At 38.7% G+C, this 24,014-nt stretch overlaps 1 protein-coding gene across 3 annotated transcripts in view; it reads left to right on the top strand.

The window, feature by feature from the left end:
- usp13 (ubiquitin specific peptidase 13) overlaps positions 1-20,439 on the top strand; it is a 34,401-nt gene extending 13,962 nt beyond the window's left edge. Inside the window, exons 10-21 of one of the 3 annotated variants that reach the window (XM_085774432.1) lie at positions 477-549; positions 1,528-1,653; positions 4,473-4,626; positions 5,924-6,098; positions 6,214-6,302; positions 6,870-6,992; positions 9,828-9,851; positions 10,243-10,386; positions 13,908-14,077; positions 17,728-17,917; positions 19,605-19,689; positions 20,083-20,439. In XM_085774432.1, coding sequence (XP_085630558.1) covers positions 477-549; positions 1,528-1,653; positions 4,473-4,626; positions 5,924-6,098; positions 6,214-6,302; positions 6,870-6,992; positions 9,828-9,851; positions 10,243-10,386; positions 13,908-14,077; positions 17,728-17,917; positions 19,605-19,689; positions 20,083-20,179 — 1,450 coding nt within the window. In that variant the 3' untranslated portion in view covers positions 20,180-20,439. Of the gene's footprint in view, positions 1-476; positions 583-1,527; positions 1,654-4,472; positions 4,627-5,923; positions 6,099-6,213; positions 6,303-6,869; positions 6,993-9,827; positions 9,852-10,242; positions 10,387-13,907; positions 14,078-17,727; positions 17,918-19,604; positions 19,690-20,082 lie in introns of all 3 variants that reach the window. The other 2 variants (XM_085774431.1, XM_085774429.1) reach the window with 2 other exon arrangements.
- Positions 20,440-24,014: the final 3,575 nt, after the last annotated feature.

The raw sequence follows: 24,014 nt of genomic DNA, 5'->3' as shown, positions 1-24,014 counted from the left end.
ACAAAGATATGTTGTAGGCTATGATATGCAAAATTTAGTCTACTTATTTATTCTGTACTACCAGAGGTAAGGGAAGGGATATCTCTTTGTGAGAGTGTACAGCAAAGAAATTAGCTAATTGTCAGAAAGATATATGATTATTCTCCTTTATTTTGTAGCGCGCATGGCTAAAAAAAAAAAAAGGTCCCTGCAGATGTTGTAGAAGTGGTGTTGGTAACCATGGCAACTGAGAGTTTGAACTCAAGCCAGACGGAAAATCCAGAGGTTAACAAGTTATCCGCTTTGTGAAACAGGCCCCATGTGTATTGTCTGAAGGGTTTTCAACTGTGTGTGTGTTCTGGCGAGTAGATGCACATGTGCACCACACCACACTCCTCCAGGGTCTGTCGAGCAACAAATAACCCCAACAAGACTAGAGCAAGACTGAAAGACCGACTCTGTGTTGTAATGTTTACGTTTTTGTTTTTGTCCGACAGGGCTAAACTGGGACACGGACTGCTCTCAGGCCAGTACTCCAAACCACCCATGAAATCTGAGCTCATTGAACAGGTGATGAAAGAAGAACACAAGGTATTAAACTGGGTATGTCCAGCTCCCAAACTGGGTCCATAACCAACAGAAGCATGTTGATACTGACAGATAGTAAAATTGATCTTTTTTAGGTTGTCAGTTTTTCCAATTCAAACCGTCTTTACTTAGTGCAGTTGTTGTGTGTTATTGATATACTTTAGCATTTTTGAGCTTTTCAGAGGAAAACATGACTTTTTTGACCTTTTTTTGACCTTTTTTTCCTTTAGTCTTAAAAATAACTAGTGGCTACAGTCGCAAATTTGCAACTGAAATAGTTTTTTGAACACAGCAGCTTCAGGCATTATATTGTATGACGTGAAATCATTGCCTTTCATCCACATACTGTAGTACACAGCTGCCAGGAAATTAGAAGAGGAAAACCATTAAAGCATAATGGGACCCAGTGCTAGCTCTGTAAGCTCCAGGCTTCTTTTAAAGCCCCCACCACCCACCCCTTACCCCCCCCTCACCCCCCAGCCACACAGACACAGTAATTGATAGGGCAGAGCTTGATCCTGCGCTTCCTACACATGTGATGGTGGAGTCGGGTTTGGACGCGTATTGACAGCTGGGAAGATATGTGTTGGCATACTGTGCTCAGTTTGTACTGATTGCATATGCTAATTAAAATGGCTTTTCATGAGATACATGGTATTTTGCTGGAGGTTGTCCTTTCAATGATTGATTATTGGTGAGGCATGTCGAAACTTGGATTTTTTTTATATCATCACATCAGTTAGTGAACATAATGATATATTATAAAACATTTATTTTTATTTTTTTTACAACATTTATAACATTTTAATTTGTGCATATACATACGTGTTGCACAAAAAGTTGTTAGTTGTGGAAATGCTGAGTTTAAAAGAATAGTTCTCACATTTTTGAAGTATGCAGATGTTCTCTATGGACAGAGCAAAGATTGATGTGTGTGACGCTCAAATGTTTTCATTGCAGCAGCAGCAGAAGGGCATCTCCCCCAGGATGTTCAAGGCCCTGGTCAGCAGGGGACACCCAGAGTTTTCCTCAAACAGACAACAAGATGCCCAAGAGCTTCTCCTGCACATCGTCAACCTAGTAGAGGTGAGCGAAGCTAAACCTCTGTTGAGGAAAGACTAGACTTGGCAGACGAGACTTAAAATGCAGTGTAGGTGAATACAAATAAACACAGATGTTTATGTGGAGAGGCCATGCTTGTGTATGTGTATGTATGAGCAAAGTATTTTCACCTAGTTTGAATGAAGTATTGGACACAATGTCCACTAACCAGCCTTTTTCCTGTTGCTTTAAACACCACCCCATGCTCCTTATTATTGTCTGTAGTTTGTCCAATTGTCTTGCTGAGAAGTCAGTTCAATCAATCAATCAGGCTTTATTTGTATAGCACTTTTCATGCCCATGGCAGCTCAAAGTGCTTCACATGTTAAAAACAAGCAATACAGGGAACACATATTGGGAGACATAGGGAACACATGTTAGGGAGACATACATAGATTCGCAAATACATTCACATTCACACAATAATTTTAGAACAATGGATTTTATCGGGGAAACGCTATCTAATACTCACTCATTTGCAGTGGGGAAAACACTAGATAAAATGAAGTAAAATAAATAAAATTGAGAAGAGGAGAAAGACACTAGGTAAAATGAAGTAAAATAGATAGAATGAGAAGATAAGAGAGATACTAGATCAAATGAGGTAAAATAGATAAAAAGAGAAGACGAGAAAGACACTAGGTAAAATGAAGTAAAATAGGTAGGTGTAGTGGGATAAAATAGAGAAAAGAATGGGTGAATTAAAATAGAATAAAAAAGATAATAATAGTAAACAAATAAATAAGAAAATAAGATAAATTAAATTAAATGCATGTTTCAGAATAGAAATAGTACGAGTCAGTTAAAAGCAAGGCTAAAAAGGTAGGTCTTCAGTTTGCTTTTAAAAATGTCCAGTTGTTGTACTGTCCAGTATGCTATATTTTCTGTATGTTCCATAAATCAGTTTAACCACTTTTAAGAAATCATCTCCTACTAAAGGGTTGACCCAAACAAATGATCTGAAGGGATGTCCACTGGCACTACAAACACAACAGAAAGAGACCGTGCCACTGCTTCTCACAAAACTAACTGTTTTATTAACTTAATATTTCTGCACTGTGAAATAATACCTGACCTCTGACACACATCTGTCTGTTTTTGACTTAAAAGAGCACACTGTCTGTCTTCTCGGTCGGTACTTACTTACACATGGGTTGCACTGGTGTGTCTTTCTCAACCAAAATGTATATTTAGCTCTGTGCTATCTGTTACACAGTGAGACGAGATAATGCTTCCTATTCTGCCTCGGCCGAAGGAGACATGGCATGACTCTGACTTAACGCTACCTCAACCTCATGTGGAAGAGATCAACAAAACAAACAACAAAGATTCTCACCACCTTCATTTCTCAATGTCTGGCACCTTTTTGTAAAGAAACATAATGGCGGTTGTGCTTGAACTATGAAAACTGCCCCTCCTTTACTTTACCACTCTACAGCTGCCCGTAAACTAGATACCGGTTTAGTTATCCGGGCATAGACTGAACATGACCGAAGCCACCACCACCATCAGCAACATTTCCCACTGTCCATGTCAGCCTGCATACTTGGCCCGAGTAAAATTATAACTTGCGTATTTCTGTAGCTCCTTAGAATAGAAGGGCTGGGTTGCAGAGAAGCCATCATCAAACTTATGTGTGAAGTCAAGTCGCGATGCCATTCCTTCTCCACAGACTTCAAAAAAACAGAGCGTGAACTTCACTGACCCCTGCTGTTCATTAGCAGCGCGAGGACACAGAGCCGCCCGCGCATTCCTAATGATTATTATGCACCTCGATTCTAAAAAGACATAAGACTCTCTGTAATGGAGGGGACTCTTAACTCTTAACTGAGGCAGTTCCTAAATTAAAAGAATTGCATTTACATAATGAATGACTGTGTTCAGAGATCTGGGTCAAACAGCAGTTGTGGTGAAGTCATGTCAGAGACCATAATGGGCCAAAACAAGATTAGCCCATAGATAGAGTTGCAGTTCAAACCGCAGGCTGTTTGTGGTGTGTGTGTATGAAGCTTCTGTACAGATCTAAATCACATACAGCACTGGAAGTTGGCGTCTTTTAGATACAGAATTAGTTGAGCTTTGATTGATTAAGGAATGCTTACTATTTTGGACTTGCCAGAGAAAACTGATGAGTCATAAAACACTATAAGATCGACTTGGTCAGTGATGTATGACATGACTGGTGTATATTCAGTTTCTATAAAGACTAGGGATGTCACGATTACTTGTTTTCACAATTAATCGTGGTATTAAACGCCACAATTAATTGATCGTAAAGATTCCTAAATACCGTTACTTTCACAAAAATTTGATGTTGGAACCTTATTGGCAGATGTGCGCAAAAATAAAGGTAAATGCACAGATACTGGTCCATTTATCTAACGTAACACTGAATGGTTAGGAATTTAAATGTTAGTGTGTAATTTTTAATTTAAAAACGAAAAAAAAAAAACGATTAAAATAAACGCAAACATTTGGCATAGATAACAATTTATGACCTGAATATTTCAAACACTTCCCCTGGGGATTAAGAATTGGTCATATATTAATGGATACTTGAAATATTTTGTGTAAACATGAGTATTATGAGTTATATTTTGACTATGCTAAATTTGATTTTACACATTCATAGTGTTGTGAAATTAATTAATGCATAATAATTGTGATAATCGGAGTACCGTGATTATTTCTCTGACAATAATCGTACCAAGAAAACTTATAATCGTGACATCCCTAATAAAGACATCTGTATTGGTCTCAAACTGAGATATGTGTCAAATCTCATGGTTTTGTCGTCTCTGCAGAGGAACAGTGCAGGCTCGGAGAATCCCAGCGATGCCTTCCGCTTCCTGGTGGAGGAGCGAGTTCAGTGCTGCCAGACTCGTCGGGTGCGATACACTCAGCGGGTGGACTACTGCATCCAACTGCCAGCCCCCATCGAGGCTGCCACCAATCGAGGTAAAGAGGCTCCCACGCATGCACACGCGCACGCCCCAACACTGTGCTCCTGCAGTGGGAAGGCACGGCTGCCTCTGGGTGGATGTACTGTAGCTTGTGTGAAGCTGGGAGAATCAGCAGGTCCTGTTCAAGAAGGGAACAGAAGGTCCTGAGCTATATCAAGGGAAAAATATCCAAATCCATTGCTATTCTTTATAAAACAAGGGACATGTTGAATAAGAAATGTCTGCATATTTTATATTATTCTCTTATATTTCCATATTTGACATACTACGTTGAAGTTTGGGGAAATGTTTATAAAACAAACATAGACCCTATAATCAAGCTTCAAAAAAGAGTTATTAGAATAATAAACAAAGAGTGCTATTGTGAACCTACCAACCCACTATTTTTAAGATCTAATGCATTAAAATGTTCAGATATTGTGTTCCTAAAGACAATGGAAATCATTTTTCGAGTAAAGAACAACAGCCTTCCAGCTTGTATCCTTCAGTTATTTAAATTAAGAAAAGGAAACTATAATTTAAGAGGGTTATTGATTTTTGAAATGTGTAAAGTTAGAACTAATATAAAATACAAATGTGTTTCAGTCTTGGGAGTTAAAATGTGGAATAATCTCAGTGATGAGTTGAAGACATGTAGTTCTTTGTTGAGTTTTAAGAAAGCCTTGAAATGAAAAATTATAAAATACAGTAATGATTACTTTCATCTTATTATTTTGGACTGCTGAGATTCTAGGTAATTTAATTTCATAGAGTGTAAAGGATAGGCAAATATAAGCCTTGGGCTTCAGCCTATTCCCTTTTCGATCACTGAATGATATTTTCTTTTTTTTGTGTGTGTGTGTGTATGGTTGCAATTGTGTATAATATGTTTTGGCTAAACTGTTCACACAAAATGGTTGATTTTGATGTTGGTGTTGTATGACCGAAATAAACAAATTTCAATTCAATTCAAAAAGCTCTCAGACAGAGAGAATAAGTAACTGCTTAAAGATTTGTGTATATGTGCCGTCATTACACACTCCTGATTTGATGCAATACATTTTATAACAAAACTGATGTACTAATTTAAAAGATCACCTTGTAATGATGGTGGTATAATTACAATAAACAAATGTGACCTTGTTATGCTGACAGTCTATCCAGGACAATGTGGCAGCACCTTATGCTATTATTCCTCTAAAAATGCATCCGTACCAACCTTTGCTTTGGAGCTGCTGAACATTATGGAGCACTGTGGATGTTAGCATTTATTTTGACGAGTCAAGTCTTTGTCTTTGCTTTGACACTACCAGAGGAGCTGCTGGCGTATGAGGCCAAGCGGAAGGATGCTGAGGAGAACATGAGGGCTCCTCCTCAACCGGTGAGGGCACGCATCCCTTTCACCGCCTGCCTGCAGGCCTTCACAGAGCCAGACAACGTCCCAGACTTCTGGAGCTCAGCGCTGCAGGCCAAGTCCGCCGGCGTAAAGTAAGCAAGGCTGACTTCTTCTTGGGCCTGGAGTGATGGTTCCACATCTCAGTTTTATCCATTGCATTCTCATCTTCTGAATCCCCCCTGTTGAAAATATTTCTTTCCTCTGCAGAACTTCCCGTTTTGCTTCCTTCCCGGAGTATCTGATTGTGCAGATCAAGAAGTTCACATTTGGAGTCGATTGGGTGCCGAAGAAACTGGGTAACTGTCACCTTCACTGATTTAAATGTTTTTATAGGCCTCCACTGATATAGTGACTCAGTTATTTCAAGTACTTGTAGCATCATTTTTGCCCAATAGAGGGCAGCATTGAACTGTGAATTACAAGCTACATGGCAGGTGAAATTTTGTCTCAGGTAATTTTTGTCCAACTCATTAATGGCTTCACCTGCACTTTGTGGGCACAAGGTCAGAAATGACCACATGTCTCATCCTGTTGACAACTGTAAAGTGTTGCAGTTTAAGTTGCAACTGGGACACACAGATAAAAACTAATAAATGACTACTGTATGTTACTGCCTGTACAGGAACATGATAGGTGAATTGTATAACCTGATATTCGTGTAAAATGACCTCCAGTAACCAGCTGCCACATGGGCCATAATCTTCATTGATTATGTGAACATATTTTTCTTGCATTTCACCACTCAATGTTAAATTTGAGGGGTGTTTTAGAATAAACCGTGTGGTTCAACCCAAAATTTGAAAAAAGTGAATATATTCCTTGGTTGAGGGTTTTTTTGTTTTTTTCATGTGTCCTCCCTACAGACTTGGCCATTGATGTCCCAGACTTCCTGGATCTGAACCGGCTGCGGGCCACTGGCCTGCAGGCAGGTGAAGAGGAGCTGCCCGACCTCATGCCCCCAATCGTGCTACCTGAGGACACCAGAGGTACGAACAGATCTAGCTTAAGCCAAGATGTATAAATGGTATTGATATATGAATGTGTATGCATACAGATGTCAGTACAGCTGGAAAAACACTACTACTTTTCATCACTTGGACTATGTTACATTTATTTACTTCCTTTCCACATTGTCAAGTAAACATCTGTGCTCACATTTTGGAGCAGCTTCAGATAAATCAGGTTGTTTTCAAATCAGACAATGCTCCATTTTTCTCACCCAGAACTTACTCAGGAGAATCCCCTGTATGAGCTTACTGAGGCCCACAGGGACATTTGCAATCATGTGTAAATCCCTGGAAAAATGCAAGATGGCTCTCTGAACTATAGGAGACATTTTGGCCCTTTGTTTTCAGTTTCATAGCTCTGTAATTGCTTTACCTGAACCGCCTGTGTCTTTTATTTTTATTCAGCCAGTTAGCCAAACGTTTCACGCAGCTCAATATGTGAGACAGTATATGTCTGGTTTTTCCCAGTAGACAGGTAACTCATTGTTACTCTAACCAGATGCGGGCTATTTCACTGCTGCTACCCGCCCGACATCCGTTTCAGGAGATGTAGGGCATTTCATTTTTTAGGCAGTCAAATGATCTGTGAAATTGTCTCTGATATGATATTCTGCTGAAAGCCACCCAGTATTTTTCTGGAGGGGATATTGAATGGAGCCCTAGGGGAAAGGCATGTTGTTGAGTTCACAGTGTGGCTAAGCCACCTAATAAATTCTAATGATTTTGTGAGATCCCCGTGTAATGTACTCCTCTTGGCTCTGGGAATAAACCACTGTAAGCTACCTAGAGCATTTTTGAGCACAAGAAATATTGTTACTTTTTTTTTTTTGAAAAGTTTGTTGTGTCAGTGTTTGCTCAGTGATATTTACAGTATTACACATCCTCTTCTCCTAAAGGCCAATACTGTAACTGCCATCCTTATTTGTTTCTTTGTCCCTGTCTCCTCCACCGTTGTAATTCCTATTCCGTCCTCTGCCCTCCTTCTGTTGTTTGCAAAGTTCAGCTACATCAAGTTAACAGCATCCTCCTTAATATTTTAGCAGGCGTGAAGCACAAAGTGTTCTGTTCTGTCTCAAGCTTCAAACACAAACAGGAAAAGAGGTCCAAAGAACAGAGCAGAGACACGTTAGCATCTGCGAGCAGCATTTGCTGTGCTTCACATGAGCTCTTTATACACTCATGAGCTTTGCAAAATTGTTTCACTGGCTGCTTTAATTATGAACATGTTTGCCTTAATATTTCACTACTGAGCAGTCTGTGCTTAACTAAAATGTCTCAAACACATTGAACTGGCTTCTTGGAAGAGTAGAAACTCTTCAAAGCCTTAGGCACGGGGCCGTTGTTTCTTTGAGATGAAACCACCTTTTCTTAGACAGCACCTGAGTGTCCACAGCATGGAAATATGTACAGAACTTAGTTTTAGTTAGATGAGCAATTTGAATCCCTGTTTTGGACTTCCCTCTGTGCCTCTGTTTCTGTAGACAGAAACATGAGGACAAGTTCCAGTGTGTAAATTGTGGTTTAAGCCATGAAATTAAAAGAGGTCAGAAGGGATCACGTACTGTTTTCAAAACAATTTATTCATCTCACAATTATATGATGAGCTCTGTAAATTGTAAATTAACCACTGGTCCATTATCCACCCGGCTGCCGTCAGCAGTGATTAATCATTGGTCAAACCAAAAGGCTTCAGTGCTTCTCATTGATTACGCAGAACTGCACAAATGTGTTTTCCTGTACGCTGCTTGAACCACATCATTTCTCACTGGTCTGTGTATCATCCGCTCACACAATTATTCCAGGCCATTTAGAAAATGAATCATGGTTTTTTGTGATTCAATTTTTCTGTTCTAATGCAAGCTAACATAGAGAAATTGATTTCTGGTTTTGGTTTCTTTGTTAATCAATTGATCCCCTTCAGTATTAAAATGGAAAATTAACATTTTCATTTTTTTAATACCACAATCTAGTTTGTCATTTCTTTAATTCAATGAAAATATAGAAGAAAGAAAAATGTGCTAAAAACTGCTTCAGATTAAATGCACAGCAAATCAGGAAAAGTACTGACGAAAAGACAAAATGAGAAAAGACAAACACATACAAAACTTCTTTGTCCAAAAATAACATGGCTGGGAAGGCTGGGAGGATTTTACAAACGCTGAGCGTGTTTCATATGAGCAGGAATTGCTGAGGTTGTGATTGCAGTGTTTGGGAACAGCAGGAGTCGATTGGGCTCCTCCCTGCATGTGGTGAAAAGGTCTCACCAAAGAGTCGTTCTGACAGTCGGACTTGAGTCTGTCTTGCTGATGACTTGAATCGACCCTGTCTTTACATGTACTTCCTATAATTAGTTTACTTTGAAAGACACAGAGCACACCACACAACCACAGCATGCATAGTCTGATTCCAGCTTTTTATTTTGTTTTACATTATACTGTCTTTTCTCCTTTTTGTCGTTGCTTCTATGATATAATCTAAAAAGGTCCAGTTTCAATATGTTGACTTGAATTTGATTAATAGTTGCCGTCTCTGGGAATATGGTAATATCAGCTACTGAAGGGCTATATTATCTGACAGTGAACGTACAAGAAAAATAGTTTGGACAAAGTGAAGTGACTATAATTTGTGTTATTTGTGTAACGCCTGTCATGCATCATCATAGCTCGAGTGCTTAACGTTGGCATAAAAAAACAGTTTAGCTGCACACCCCATTTATCACTGCTGTTCATAAACCTGAGAGACAAAACATTTTTCAAAAGGTTTTTTTTCTTTTTGTATCTCAAAGTCTGAAACAGTTTTCTTCTCCTCTTCCAGATAACTCCATGAGCTCCGTAGACTGTGAGTATTTTATTTTCTCCTCTCAATAGCCATATAAACATATTTTCGGCAGCAGGCAGTAGTGATGAATGCTGCAGAACTAAACTTGTGACTGTGTATGTATGTATATCTGAGCAGGTGCTGCAGCGGCTCTCTACTTTCAAACAAACTTTACTTTTCCATGTGTCTCTGCTCATTTTCGCCAGACTCATTTCTCTCCTTGATAAATCATCTCCCAATAAACCTCTCCCGGGGCCGACTCTTCTCTGGTTTCTTTGTTTAACGAGGCCCAAAGAGAGAGAGCACCCGGAAAATCAGTGTGTTTGTTTTTAACTGGAGGGGTAACCGTTCGTTTGTGTTGAATCAGCAGCTGTATGTTTTTAGTTATTGATGTTGATTTGTGTATCCCCAGCCCCAGAAATAGACGAGGCGGCTGTAATGCAGCTGGCAGAGATGGGCTTCCCACTGGAGGCCTGTAGGAAGGCAGTCTACTACACCGGCAACATGGGCCCAGAGATGGCATTCAACTGGATCATAGCCCACATGGAGGAGCCGGGTAAGGAAACATCACTGTATTCATGAGAACATAATGTATGCAGGACAAGACCCAAAGACAGACGCATTATATCAGTACCGGTTCACCCAATACGCACACTACGCACGTTGCGTAGGGCCCCGCAAACTGATAGAGGCCCCGCGGGAAAAAAAACAAAAAAAAACAAAACCTGACGACGTGACCGTCCGTCGCGCAGGTGTGCCAGATTCCCAGCGCATACAGCCTGATCCAGCCTAGCAAGACAGCGTTAAAAACGTCACGATGAAGCGGAGTTATCCCTCAGGGAATGAAAAAAGGAGGAAGAAACAGCTGACAATGACCTGCAGGAACAGCAGTCAGGTAACTCTCCTCTCCGGGTGGGAGAGTGGGAGGGACTAGTCCGTGTTTGACCTGCATTAACAGGGCGGTGAGCCCTGGGTGAACCCCGGTCTCCGTGTGCGTCTTGCTGGCTTCTATAATTTTATTTGTATGTGTTACATTAACTCCATCAAGGCTCAAACTAAATGAAAATACAAATAAGAGACTAAGATTGAATTTTGTTTGCCTGGATAGCTAAATTGTAGATGCAGAACGTAGCCATAAAAAACAACACCTTGGGTTCTGTGCTGACCTGCTTTCAAAATAGTGTGGAAGTCCAAAGGTGAAATGAGCTGTTGAAAACGTGACAAAATAAAACAGGCATGACAAGGAATGGATGTTGAGGGGGAGTCGAGTGAATGATCAAGGGGTTAAAAAGGAATCTGTAACACAGAGAAACCAAAAATACCAGCGACAAATAATCAGAGCAACAGCTGCACTTGAGGAGACCCAGTTCTGAGTTCAGACGGAGAAACTGCTTTTCAAAGCAAAAACAACCAGTTAAGTGATACTAAGAGGTTTGTTGCAGACATTTTGGGAATGAAGAGAGATTTACTTTTTTATCGAGCATGTCAGCTTTTTTTTGCCTATTTGGAAAAAAAAAATTCCACAGCAAATGCACCACTTCCATTACTCAAGATTACTGACAGAATACATTATACAAAGAGGCAAGGCGGAGATTATTTGTATGGGACCTTTTTCACCACAAAGGGAATTCAAAGTGAGCGACACATCACATCTCCAGTATCTCCTTTTTATAGAGGAATCAGAGCTGTTTTTTTTGCAAGTGTCAGACTTTGCATCCCTTTGTGTACTGCAGGTGTTTATCTGTGTGCGTCTGTCTGTGAGATCATCACCAGAAACTTTGTCAGAGCCGACTTTGTCTCTTGTAGAGCCTATCAGCAGCAGTAGCGTTCCCCTGGGGCCTTAACTCGTGTCACTTTTATTTCCCTGGGTGGCTGTAAAGGACCTCTACAGTGCAGGGAAATTAGAGCAGCCCCCTGCCTGTTAGTTTTTAAATGAGCCTAATGCATCTACAAAATGGGCTGCATTCAGTGCTCAATAACATCAGTAAAACGGTTTGTCCCTGCTGCACAAAGGCTACTACTTGTGCCTCCCCTACATTTGTTTGGTTTCATTACTTTCCCATTACCATCTCTTTTTTTTTTTTTTTTACGACTAAACTTTTCACTTAGTCATTTTTTAAATTCAGTATTAGTGAAGGGAACTCTTGAGTGCCGCATTTACAAAATAATACTAATGGCATCTTCTTGGCGGAGTTGCACTTCCAAAGCACTGAGCAGACAAGAGAACTCACTTACATTTATTTATTATATCGTACTGAAAATGTGCCATTTTAATCACCAGAGCATATAAAGTCATATAAACATCATAAATGTTTTTAATAAGGGCTGCAGTGTGAACAAACACAGTCAAAGTTTACAGTAGAAGTTAAATAACAACCTAAAGGACACCAGACAAGGAGGCTGAGATAGAGACAGGGGATAAGTGGTACGTATTTTCATTTATGGCAACGACAGTAATGAAGGCTCTGTTTATGACCAACAGTAGAGTAATTACCATAGGAGTGTCCTTGTTTCTGGGCTGAGGGTCACTTCACTTTCATTTGAATCTATTGAGAGTGCAGCAAGAAACACTTGGAAATTGACAAGACTTAAATTGGTACTTGTATTTAATGCAGGGGTTATAACAAGAAATGTATATTTATGAGCTTATGTAAAGCCACCTATGCTTCCAGTCAGAAAGATTGAGTTATGAATTTCTAAAATAGGTAAAATAAAGCCTTTTATTCAAAGTTCCTCTTCTTGTATATTAATTAACTTTACAGACAACAACGCCAGAGACTGATGTTTTTGCTTGTTAGTTCTGTATGTGTGTATGCAGGGCCGTTGTATAGGGGAGAAAGGTGATGATAACTCTAGGGGCCCAGCGCCCAGTGGGGCCCATAAAAAACCCCAGTAGTCTAATCTTTGTATGACTGATTTATTCTGCCTAAGACCCTGACCAATACTCATAGTACACTGTAAAAACTCAACATCTTTCCAAGAATATTTGTCTTATTTCTTGTCCAAATGTCTCATTTCTAGTCAAAACTAATCTCTTTCCACTTAAAATAAGACTCATTACCTAAAAATTAACTTGTTTTTAGATCATTTTCACTTAAATTCACAATAAATAGAAAAATCTGCCAGTGAAAGTAAGTTTTTTGTGCTTGTAATAAGGAAGAAAAACTTGCTCCACTATCAGATTTTTTCTACTTATTCCAAGTGAAAATCCAAAGTAAAAAGTGTCTAAAAACAAGCTACTTTTAATATGATGTGTCTTATTTTAAGTAGAATGAGATTTGTTTTGACTAGAAATTACATTTTGACCAGAAAGAAGACAAATATTCTTGGTAAAATACTTGAGTTTTTGCAGTGTAATGCTGCATTAGCATCAAAACAAAGAAGGCTAAATAAAAACCGATAATACATACGTAGTCTAAGAAAAAAAAGGAAAAGTTAGGGGGAGGGGCCCACTTTAGTATTCTTTAAGGGGGCCCAGAATTCCTAGCAACGGCCCTGTGTGTATGTGTGGTGGTCTGTTCTTCCATATGGATAAACAGTATCTCTGAGGTGTGTGGACTTACTAATCTTGACTTTGACACAAACATGCCACAGCATACTTTAACATCAGATCATGTTTCCAGCACCAGAGAAGTGGTCAGGCGGCCTCCTATAGGACATGCACATTTGTTTCTGTTAAAAACATGTGCACATGCATAAAACACACATCATATACTTATAAAGCCTCCTTCTTATAGTGTACTTACAGATACTCATAGGGATCTGTACTGTACTTCTCTAGCTGCACTAAAATGCAGTGTGTATACATGGTTTATATTTCTGAATACACTTCAATTCAATATATGTTGTATGTACAGTATATGTAACTGACAAGTTTCCACTTTGAAACATTTGGATCCGCAGGATGCTTCTGTCAGCTTTATTCTGTCACAAAACACAGCAAAACTGCAAACAGTCATCCACGCTCAGCTTACTGTGACCTCCAAGACAAATATATGCTTTGCTTTGGTTGAAAAATAAACGACAGCCACAGCATCTCATTGTTATTATTATTCCCTCCTCTCTTTCTCTCTGCAGACTTTGCGGAACCTCTGATGCTGCCCTCCATGATAGACCCCGGTCCCTCCACCAGCGACAGCCCCATGGGTGCCACCCCACTGGCCAACTCGCCCCCTGAGGAAAGCATCGCCATCCTCACATCGATGGGCTTCCCCCGCAATCACAGCATCCAGGCACTTAAAGCCACGGTCAGTCTGCTGCCTACTCTATTCATGTTTGCACTTCTCATACTAATAAATAACTCTTTTTCCCCGTTAGCTGCCATCAACACTTCTTTTCTAGGCCTCGTCTTTTTTTTTCCTTGAATAATGTCTTTCTGCCAGTTGATAATTCTTAATCCACAACTAGGGATGTCACGATAATAGATTTTTTTGATACGATTATTGTCAGAGAAATAATCACGGTATTACGTTTATCACGATTATTATGCATTGATTAATTTCACAACACTATTAATGTGTAAAATCAAATATAGTTAAAATATACATTACTAATTATAAAATATTTTAAATATCTATTACTATATAACCAATTATTAATCCGCCAGGGAAAGTGTTTGAAATATTCAAGTCATTAATTGTCATCCATACCAAATGTAAAAGTTAATTTAAATCTTTTTTTTTTAAATTACAAATGACACTCTAGCATTTAAATTCCTACCAATCCAATGCTACGTTAGGTAAATGGACCAGTATCTGTGCATTAACCTTAACTTTGGCGCTACATCTGCCGACACGGTTCATACATAATGTTTTTTTGGAAAGTGATGCTATTTAGGAATCTTTACGATCAATTAATTGTGGCGTTTAATACCGTGATTAATTGTGAAAACAAGTAATTGTGACATCCCTATCCACAACATTTGTTAATAAGAGTCGTCTGTTTACTGTTCATCAACTGCAGTTCATGAGTTTCTGTGGACACGTTTGCCCTCATATGACTTTTCCTGTCACCAAAATCCTCCTTTACTCACAAGGTGTATCGTGTTAGTGGTGGTGATAACAGTGATTTGTTTTGAACAAACAGGAGAACTGGGCAGCCAGTGTGGGCAGCGTTAGTTGCCAGTGTCTGAGCTGACAAAGAAAAGAAGTCTTCTGTAGGTGGTGTTCAAGCCTCAGTCTGTTTTCTCATAGAAACAATTGATAGTTACATGGAAAAACTGAGGGCAAAGAACCACCCACACAGGTGAAGAAGTTCAGCAGAACAGCAATGACAGCCTGGCACCACAAATGTTCTCAGATAAGAAACAAAACATTGAAGGAATTGCAACACGATTCATTATGGAAAGAAATTAAACAACATACACATCACACCCTAGAAAAGCAGAAAGAAAACTGGCCCGAGGAAACAAAAGTGTCAGGAGTTCCTGACAAAGCCGCTGTTGTTTGACAAGAGGGGAAATCAATAATGAAACTATCTAACTTTATTTATAAAGCAACTTCGATACATGTTGAAAAGCAATTTGAAAAAAAAAGGACTTAGTAAGAGAGCAATGCACACCAATAGTAATGCCATATGAATGGCTGAAATAATAAAAAGTGTTGAAGATAAATAAATAAATAAATAAAGGGGTTAATAATAAAAGTACTAATACTGATATACTGTATATTATAAGTAGTTATGAGAAGTTAAGAAGAGATAAAAACACAGAATGTCAAAATGTCATAAGTAAAAGAATGTTATATCAAAATGTAAAAAAAAAGATTTTTATTCTGTGGGTAATGGGGGCGGGACTAGATAAGCTTTTGCTTCTCCCGCTTTCCCTTTCGGCCATGTGTATTGTATTATTTGAACTAAGATGAAGTGTGATGATGATGATTTAAATTGACATGCCCGAAATAAACAAATTGATTGATTGATAAAAAATGATTTAAAAAAAATTCAAAAGATTGGGAAAAAGGGCTATGGATAGAACATCAAAATCAAAAAATTATGGACCATCACATAAAAAGCCAGACTGAAATGATCAGTTTAAAAGTTTCAGTATTTGCAGCTCCTCCAGATTCTCTCAGAGAGCTTAATGGAAGCAGCATCACCAAATGGCTTTTTGTTGTACTCAGCAGCTTAAGATGAAGAGCCACAGGATCTTAGGGGCCTTCTGGGTTCATAAATAAGAGGCGCTTCTGAAACGTTGACTGGTGCATGGCCATGTACAGTAGTGCCTTATAAACTACCAAAAGAAATTTAAAATCCAACTTTACCAAACAAACAATGTAAAGATTTTAAAATGGGCGTAACGTGATGAAGAGAACCAGGCTGTGACAGTCATAGATGGGCTTGGCTGGCCTACTTGTTTGCTTTCCAAACTGCAAATTTAATAGGTCCTGCATGTCAGAGTGATTAAAGATGTCTGCTCTACGTGGTGTTTACAAATAGTCCCAGCAGCATACGGACGCCTCCGCTGATGAACCCTGTCGGGGTTAGGAACAGGATCTGTCACAGTGACATGTCGAGCCATTTTATCACCACGGCTCACAGACATATGTTTAACATACAGTGCAAACAATATACAGTATATATTTATTAAGTTAAAGGGAAAGCAGCCACAGCTATTTCGTTAGCTGCCCTGTTTTGAAATGGCTCCGGATTCTCACATTTCATATTTCTATAACTGCCCCCTCAGCAAAAATAGCTCAGCAGACTGTTAGTAAGACACAGAAATAGACACCAGCCTTCCTTGTTTATCAACCCTCACGCCACCAAACTCCCTGCCATCCACAATGTAGTTGAAGTGGGAAAAAAAAGAGAACATATTCCCCATGAGAGGGGATGGAGGTGTGAAGCAGAGAAGTCTCACGGCTGGTTTATTATTAGCCCAAAATTAGAAGGAGGAAGTTTTTTTTCCTTCTTTTTTTTTCCCAACCTCAGTGACCTGACAGGGAGAGACAGAAAAAGCAGGCGGCGAGCCAAACCTCCTCCCCGCAGCCAGACGTTCTCCAGCAATCACACCTCGACTTTGGACTAAAAGTAAACATCCTCGGGGGGGGATTTGGCACAGATGGATGCCTGCCACCTCTCTGATAAATGATTGCTCATTTTAACATGTTCAGCATAGGACTATTTTAGAACAAGGAGGTTGAACAAGGTACAGCAAGAGAGGAAGAGAACAACAAAGAGGATTCATATTTTTAATCCTCAACCCTTAATATGTTCTCATATGCAATATTTCCGATAACTACATGCATTTGGTGTATATTATATCAATATTTAGGCATTCAGCATTTTTTTTTTTTACTTTTTATTTAGACATTTTAAACATTTTACAAAACATGTCCTGACATATGACTTTGAAAATGTGTGTTAGACTGTACAAGAGAATGAAAGGTAATGTAAATGAGAAAATATACATAGTTATGATATAAACATTAGTAACAACCCTGACATCAATAGGTAGGAAAGCAGATATCTATAGATAGTAGCTGAGTATGATTCTCCAAAGAGGAACTCCCAAAATTACTCCGTCGCATATTCCCGTTATTATACACCCAGGTATCTTGAAATACAAGTCCATCTTTGCATGAAAGTGTCCATTGTGAGCTGGAGAGTAGCTGTCATTCGCTCCATCATATATACATTTTTCAGTCTCTGGGTCCATTGACCTATAGTTGGTGGTTTTACCTCTGGCATTCTGCATTTTTTATTAATCAGTTAATGCGCAGCAAGGATGATGTTCTGATAAAAAATATATTACTTGTAACACAAAAAACAGTTTTTGTTTGCAATTTAAGCCTGCACTTGTGACCGAATTTCAAAATGTTTATTATGAATAGTAATTTGGTGACGTATTAAAGGTATTTTTGTGTGGAAAGTCACTGAAATTGTAACCGTTATCTTTCAGAACAATAACCTGGAACGAGCGCTCGACTGGATCTTCACCCACCCGGAGGAGGAGGAGAGTGACGCTCTTTCAGACATGGCTGACACCGAGCCCAACGACAACACTTTCTCCAACGCCAACTCGCACAGCGACTCCACACTTTCTCCAGACAGAGACGCGTCGGGCCCGCGTGTCAAAGATGGACCGGGACGTGAGTACTGAGCTATAGATTACTGCAATTTGTTTAAAGGGATAGTAGCATTTTTTTTAAAGTGGGGTTGTATGATCTACAAATAGCCCCCAAGTACTTTAATTGCAGTAGAAGACTCTCTTCACTCCTCCTGTTAGCAACGCCAGCCCATAATAGCCCTGCCCAGAGATTTACAACATACATTGTTGTGAACGGACCCAAAGAAACGGCCTATTTTCACGGCCTAAAAGAGGTTTTAGGTGAAAAAAAAATACACAGTTCCATTGTTCGCTATAATATAATTTTTTCCAGCCCTTCAAAGTGCAGGAAAAACACAGTTTTTATTTGGACCTAACCAACTCACGTATCCCCACGTATCAGCAGTTGGTTAGCTCCAAATAAAAACTGTGTTTTTCCTGCACTTTGAAGGGCTGGAAAAAATTATATTATAGCGAACAATGGAACTGTGTATTTTTTTTTCAGGTAAAACCTCTTTTAGGCCACGAAAATCGGCCGTTTCTTTGGGTCCATTCACAACAATGTATGTTGTAAATCTCTGGGCAGGGCTATGGGCTGGTGTTGCTCACGGGAGGAGTGCAGAGAGTCTTCTACTGCAATTAAAGTACTTAGGGGCTATTTGTAGATCATACAACCCCACTTTAAAAAAAATGCTACTATCCCTTTAAAGCCACTGTTATTATGCTCTCCATGTGAATATATCAAACATTGTCAGTGTTGTTGTTATAGTGCTACTTGCATGGCTACATGTACATGTGTATTATTGTACTAATGTCTTGCTGTTTTCAGTGGCTTTTGTTTGTTTGTGATTGTTGTCTGTTGTCTGTTGTTGTTGATGAAAATGAGGCAGCTTGCTAACACTGGCACATTGACAGTAATGTTGATTGATGTGCAATGTCCCTATTTAAGTAAGTAAAGATTAAGTCACTCTGCATGCATTTCAGCTGCCATTTCTGTCTTAACTTCATTCACCACTGAACCTAAATTAAATGAACCTGGAATAATCAGAGGTTTTGCATCAATTAACCTTTGTTTGTTGGTGACCATTGGATATAAACTGTAGCTTCAGACTTCCAGAGCTTGGTAATCAGGACAGATCCAGCAGAGTCCTCTAACACATAGTGTGTTGTTTTAGATTTGTATGACCTTTACATCATGCACAACGACCACTGTTTAAATTGCCCTCAGCAACAATTTATATCTGATAATTAAATCCGATGATTAAAAAGTCATAATGGCATGGAAAATAGGCCTAATCTTCATTTCAATTTAACTCTCCTCCAAATATAAAGTGTAATGCTGAATCTTCACGTAATAATTTATCTGCATTATGACAAAGTAATGAGCTTTAGACTAGTGTACTAGGACAGAAGTGTTGTCAGGACAGGGTCATATTCCAAAGTCTCGTATTAAAACACTGCTCAGGTGCTTCGAAACACTAATACAAAGCTATATTTTACGTAAAACATAGCTATATTTTACATTGAGTTGAAACTGAAGTAAGCAATTTATACTTTTTAAACAGACTAATTTTTACGATTAGCTTTGCCTACTTAACAGTGTTATATTTTAGATGTTTCCAACTTTATTTTCTATTATTCTGAGGGTTTAAAATAGTCAGGGCTCAATGTCATTAGTTAGTTAAACTACCGAAAATGTTGATAGTGTTTTCTTTATCCTTTTTGCCCAGGTTATGAGCTATTTGCGTTCATCAGCCACATGGGAGCATCCACAATGTCTGGACATTATGTTTGTCACATCAAAAAGGAGGGAAGGTGAGTCACACACAGTTTAATTCAATTATATTCATTCAGTCTTTTTTGTTTTTTTATTATTGTACAGTGCTGATAGAACATTTTCAATCAAAACAAGGGACTTCCCTGTTTAACAAAAAAAAGAAATTCAGTTATTAATGGATGGATGTGGGGGTTTTTCTTCATATCGCTCATCCTAGGAAATGTATTTCTGCTAAATTAAAATTATTATCATTAAGGTTTTGCCACAGGAAGTTTGGAAACAAATTATTCAGAATCACTCTGCTTACAGTACTTGAACTGAATTGAAAAAGTAAATTAACCCATTTCCTCTGCCTTCATCGCCGTCAGTTTTTAAAAAAGTAAAACTTTTCACAGAGCACCACAATAATGTGCATGTTCCGCCTCCTGCAGGTGGGTGATCTACAACGACCACAAAGTGTGTTTGTCAGAAAGGCCTCCAAAAGACTTGGGCTACGTCTACTTTTACCATCGACTGTCAAGCAGTTAAATTCCCTCCTCCACCTTCCTCCACCTTCCTCCACCCTGCAACCTTTAAAGAAGAGCAGTCTTTCACTCAGAGGACTGGCAGACAACTGTATTAACAGCCACAGTGGAAATAATGGAAATAACCTCTCAGACCAGCTGCTCGCCTTACAGTGATGTCATTCAGGAGCAACCAGTAACACTGGTCAGAAAGGGAAAGCAATGTGCTTTTTGTGCATTTGTGTTATGTTATGCTTTAAATGTATATTTCAGTGTTTATGTTTTGTTTTTTTTGGGTTTTTTTTAAAAAGAACACCCTGTCTTGACAGAATAGGTACAGAGGGATGTGTGCAATTTCCACTCCTGGACTGCTGGACACACAATAATGTCACATGTTAAATCTCATTGTTCCTCCTCTATGCCTTCAGCTAACTGTGCCAATATTTTCAAAGGGGTACATTTTATAAATGTATTTTGAAATGGTGGTGCTCCACTGCCAGACCTGAAATGCTCTGAAAAAAGAAATTACTGTGCTGCTGGTGGCTTTTGCATTTTACTCTGAAAGAGAAAGAGAATGTTTTTCATCCTGGGGAAATTGAAGAGACATCAAAAATTCAAAATGTTTGGGTCGGGCACTGAGAGAAATGACCAGCATACTGTATGAAGGAGAGCACCGAGAGGGCCGGGAAAAGGTGTTAAATGTGACTGTAGTTAAATATACAGTATTACTGATGAATAATGGCTCAGACCTGCCCTAGTTTTACTTGGAGATGATGTGCATGATTGTCACTTTTAATAAGAGAGTTTCTGCACCATGGTACACTGGCTGATTTATCAAGATAGACATATTATTTCCTTCCCTGAAAGCACTTTTTTGTGAAAAAAAAAACAAGTTCATATTTTGCACCTGATGCGGTCAAAGTGAACTTTTTACTCAAAAGACACAAGCATTGAATGTGATACCTTAAGTCTCTACTTCAGTACTGCTGAACCTGTTCATCCATAAAGTGGCCACAAGTCAATGAAGGTTGAACACAATTGATGGCTGTCAAATCACGAGCGCACATGGAAGTGATGCAGATGTCAGTAAACTTTCTTTGACCTGTCGCCACTTTTTTTACAGGTCAGTTAATCCATTTATGCATCCAAACGTTTTCCGCGTCTGAAGCAATATGCACTACAACCAAACCTACTCTTGAACCTACTGAATGATAAAAGCTGTACAGTGACTCTAAAATGTGCATTTTGTACGGACACGGTGCAGTGCTGAATGTATAACTTCATGGTGCTCACTGCAACCACAACCTCCTCTTCAGCTTTAATACTCCAGATAAAAAAGAACTGGCCCTTTTGTTTTTTAGTCACCACAACCTCATGCTGGATTATCAGCCAACTCTGTTCTTTCCCCAGTTTGTTCATAACCTGCAGGGCAACATACAGTATGTGCTTGTTTGTCAGGCATTCGTGAACCTGTGATCGTCAACAACATCTCAATAGCTCAATATCCCCTTTGTATTTACTTGTAATGCTGCACAAAGTCACACAGTGTTGTTTCTCAAATACTTTGTGTAGTATCACACAAAGAACCGTTATTCTGTCAGCGGCATGGACACATACAGTACGTTTGAAACTGTCTTTCACTCAGTAATGCACTTCAGGTGAATATTTTAAGGAGTTCTGCTGAAAACTGACTTTCAGAGTGTCACTCACACTGCCTTCTATTCCCAATTTAGCGTCATTACCTTTTGATTTTCAAGGAAATGACAATCCTTTGACAATAAATTGACATTTCTTAGGAGGGTTGAAAGAAAAAAAATAATGGAGACATACAGTACATCTAAAACTCTGGGAGTTAGTGGCTGGAATGTGATTGTCCTTAAAAAATGTCTTTCAACTGTCTCAGGCAGTGTTTTTTAAAGGAGTCACAGTAACTGAAGTGTCTTTCCTTGATGATTCAGGCATAAAAAAATCTTTATGGAAACATTTAGATAAAAATCTGCATTACAGAATGAGTCCATATCCCTGCAGCCCCCCCCCCCCCCCCACCTTAACAACACTGTGCCTAGACTTCCCTAAGCGGAGCTTCAGTTTTATGAAATCCCGACCTCGTCCTCATCAGATACTACTTGACTAAGTGCTGCAGTGTTCATCGTCTATGCAGCAGGAAATTCTGAAAGGTTTTCTATGCAAGTGTTGTGTTTCTACGGTTCATCCTGTTAAACAAAGACAAAGTTTTTCTCCTAAACTAAATGTGTCCTGTCAAACCGTGATCTCTTCGGTGAGTAGGTGATAAAGTTGTCGTCTTGCTTAATGATGTTTAGTCCTCTGATAGTCTGTGAAGTTCAATTTATTTCTCGGCACCTTTTGTTCCCCCTCATCCTTCAGATTACACTATTGTCTTCTGTATTTCTGTCTTTTCATTTCAGCTTTCCCTCCAGCTCGGTCTCTTCCATTCTTCTTCTATACGTTGCTAAGACGTAATGGTGCAGTTTGTCACAAAAAGGCTTTTTCACTCTCAGCATGTGCACTAGACGTTGACATTTAGTCATTTGGATTGTACTGTTGTACTGTTGTGAGTTTTGTTCTTTTTCATTTAACTAAATGTCAAAAAGGTTCTTCACCAGTTTTTACTCTGTTCCCTTTTTGCAAATAAGTTTGTGCCAATTCTGTAGTTTTCATTACATAGTTTTCCTGAAGGGATTATTTTAAGTTGACTTTTGTAATGTCTGCATTTATCCAAATGTGGCTTAGGTGTATGTGAATAGAGTCATGACAGTACAGTATACCCAGTGGCGCTGTTTACTTGCAATGTTTGGATAAATTAATAAACTACACCTTTGTTGAGACTTGGATTCTTTACGGCTGAACAAGAAATTTCAGTTCAAGTGTTGACAATTGTTTTAGGAAAAAAAGAAGACACGAGCGTAGAATATATAACAACTGTTTATTTTAAAAGTTTACTTTCATATTGTACGTTTCAAAGGTGCTAATGCTTTCCTTGTGATTATACAGGGAGAGTACAGTAATATGTATTATAGTAGGTATTTGAATAAATGAATTACTGTATATAAAGTATATAATTTCTAAGTTCATTCATCAAAATATCATTTTATTCATACATCTGATGCGATAAATAAACCGGAATCAACTGCCGCTGTACACATGTTGAATTAAAGGAGTGAAGAAAGAAATGTACAGATGCACTGATAACCTTTATGAACCCCAACCAATGAAGCTGTAATTAAGATGTTTAAAGGCTTTGTGTGTGCAAGGAAAAACTGAAAACATCTGTAAATTGTTTTCAGTAAATTGCAGATAAGGTTTATAAATATGGAATACCAAAGTGTTCAGAGTTGAGCACAACTTTTCCGGCTATAAGCTTCCAGAAACCTTGAAATAATACATTATGGGATCAGTAACAACATGAGAAAATAAATAGGTTTTATGAGCTCAGGATCGTCATGAAATGTTACTTCATTCACAATAACACAACATTTCTATCAAATTCCAGCTGTTTTTTCTTACAAATGTTCTTAACTTTTGCAAATGAATAACCGGTAGTAATGACTGTTAAAAAAAACAAAAACAAAGCAAAATAAAATCGTGTTTTCTGGTTATGAAATAAAATGCAATGATCACCAGAATGTTATTTTGAACACTTTGGTTTTCCATAGAAAGCCTCGTGAACAGTGCTGTGCAAAGTTGGTGCTAAAAATAGTAATATCTTTGAATAACTATTTGTGAATGTGTGCATACAGTGTAACAGTGTAACAATGTAAAACAAATACACACACACAAAAAAAAAACCATTTGGTAACAACAGCTCTATAGGTTGGGGTAATTGCAGTGGTTACCAGCAC

The sequence above is a fragment of the Trachurus japonicus genome, chromosome 4 (genome assembly GCF_045865225.1).
Source record: "Trachurus japonicus isolate A0001 chromosome 4, Traja_1.0".
In the NCBI taxonomy this organism is placed as follows: Eukaryota; Metazoa; Chordata; class Actinopteri; order Carangiformes; family Carangidae; genus Trachurus; species Trachurus japonicus.
The sequence above is the reverse complement of the archived record's forward strand: the minus strand, read 5'-3'. Positions and strand labels throughout refer to the sequence as shown.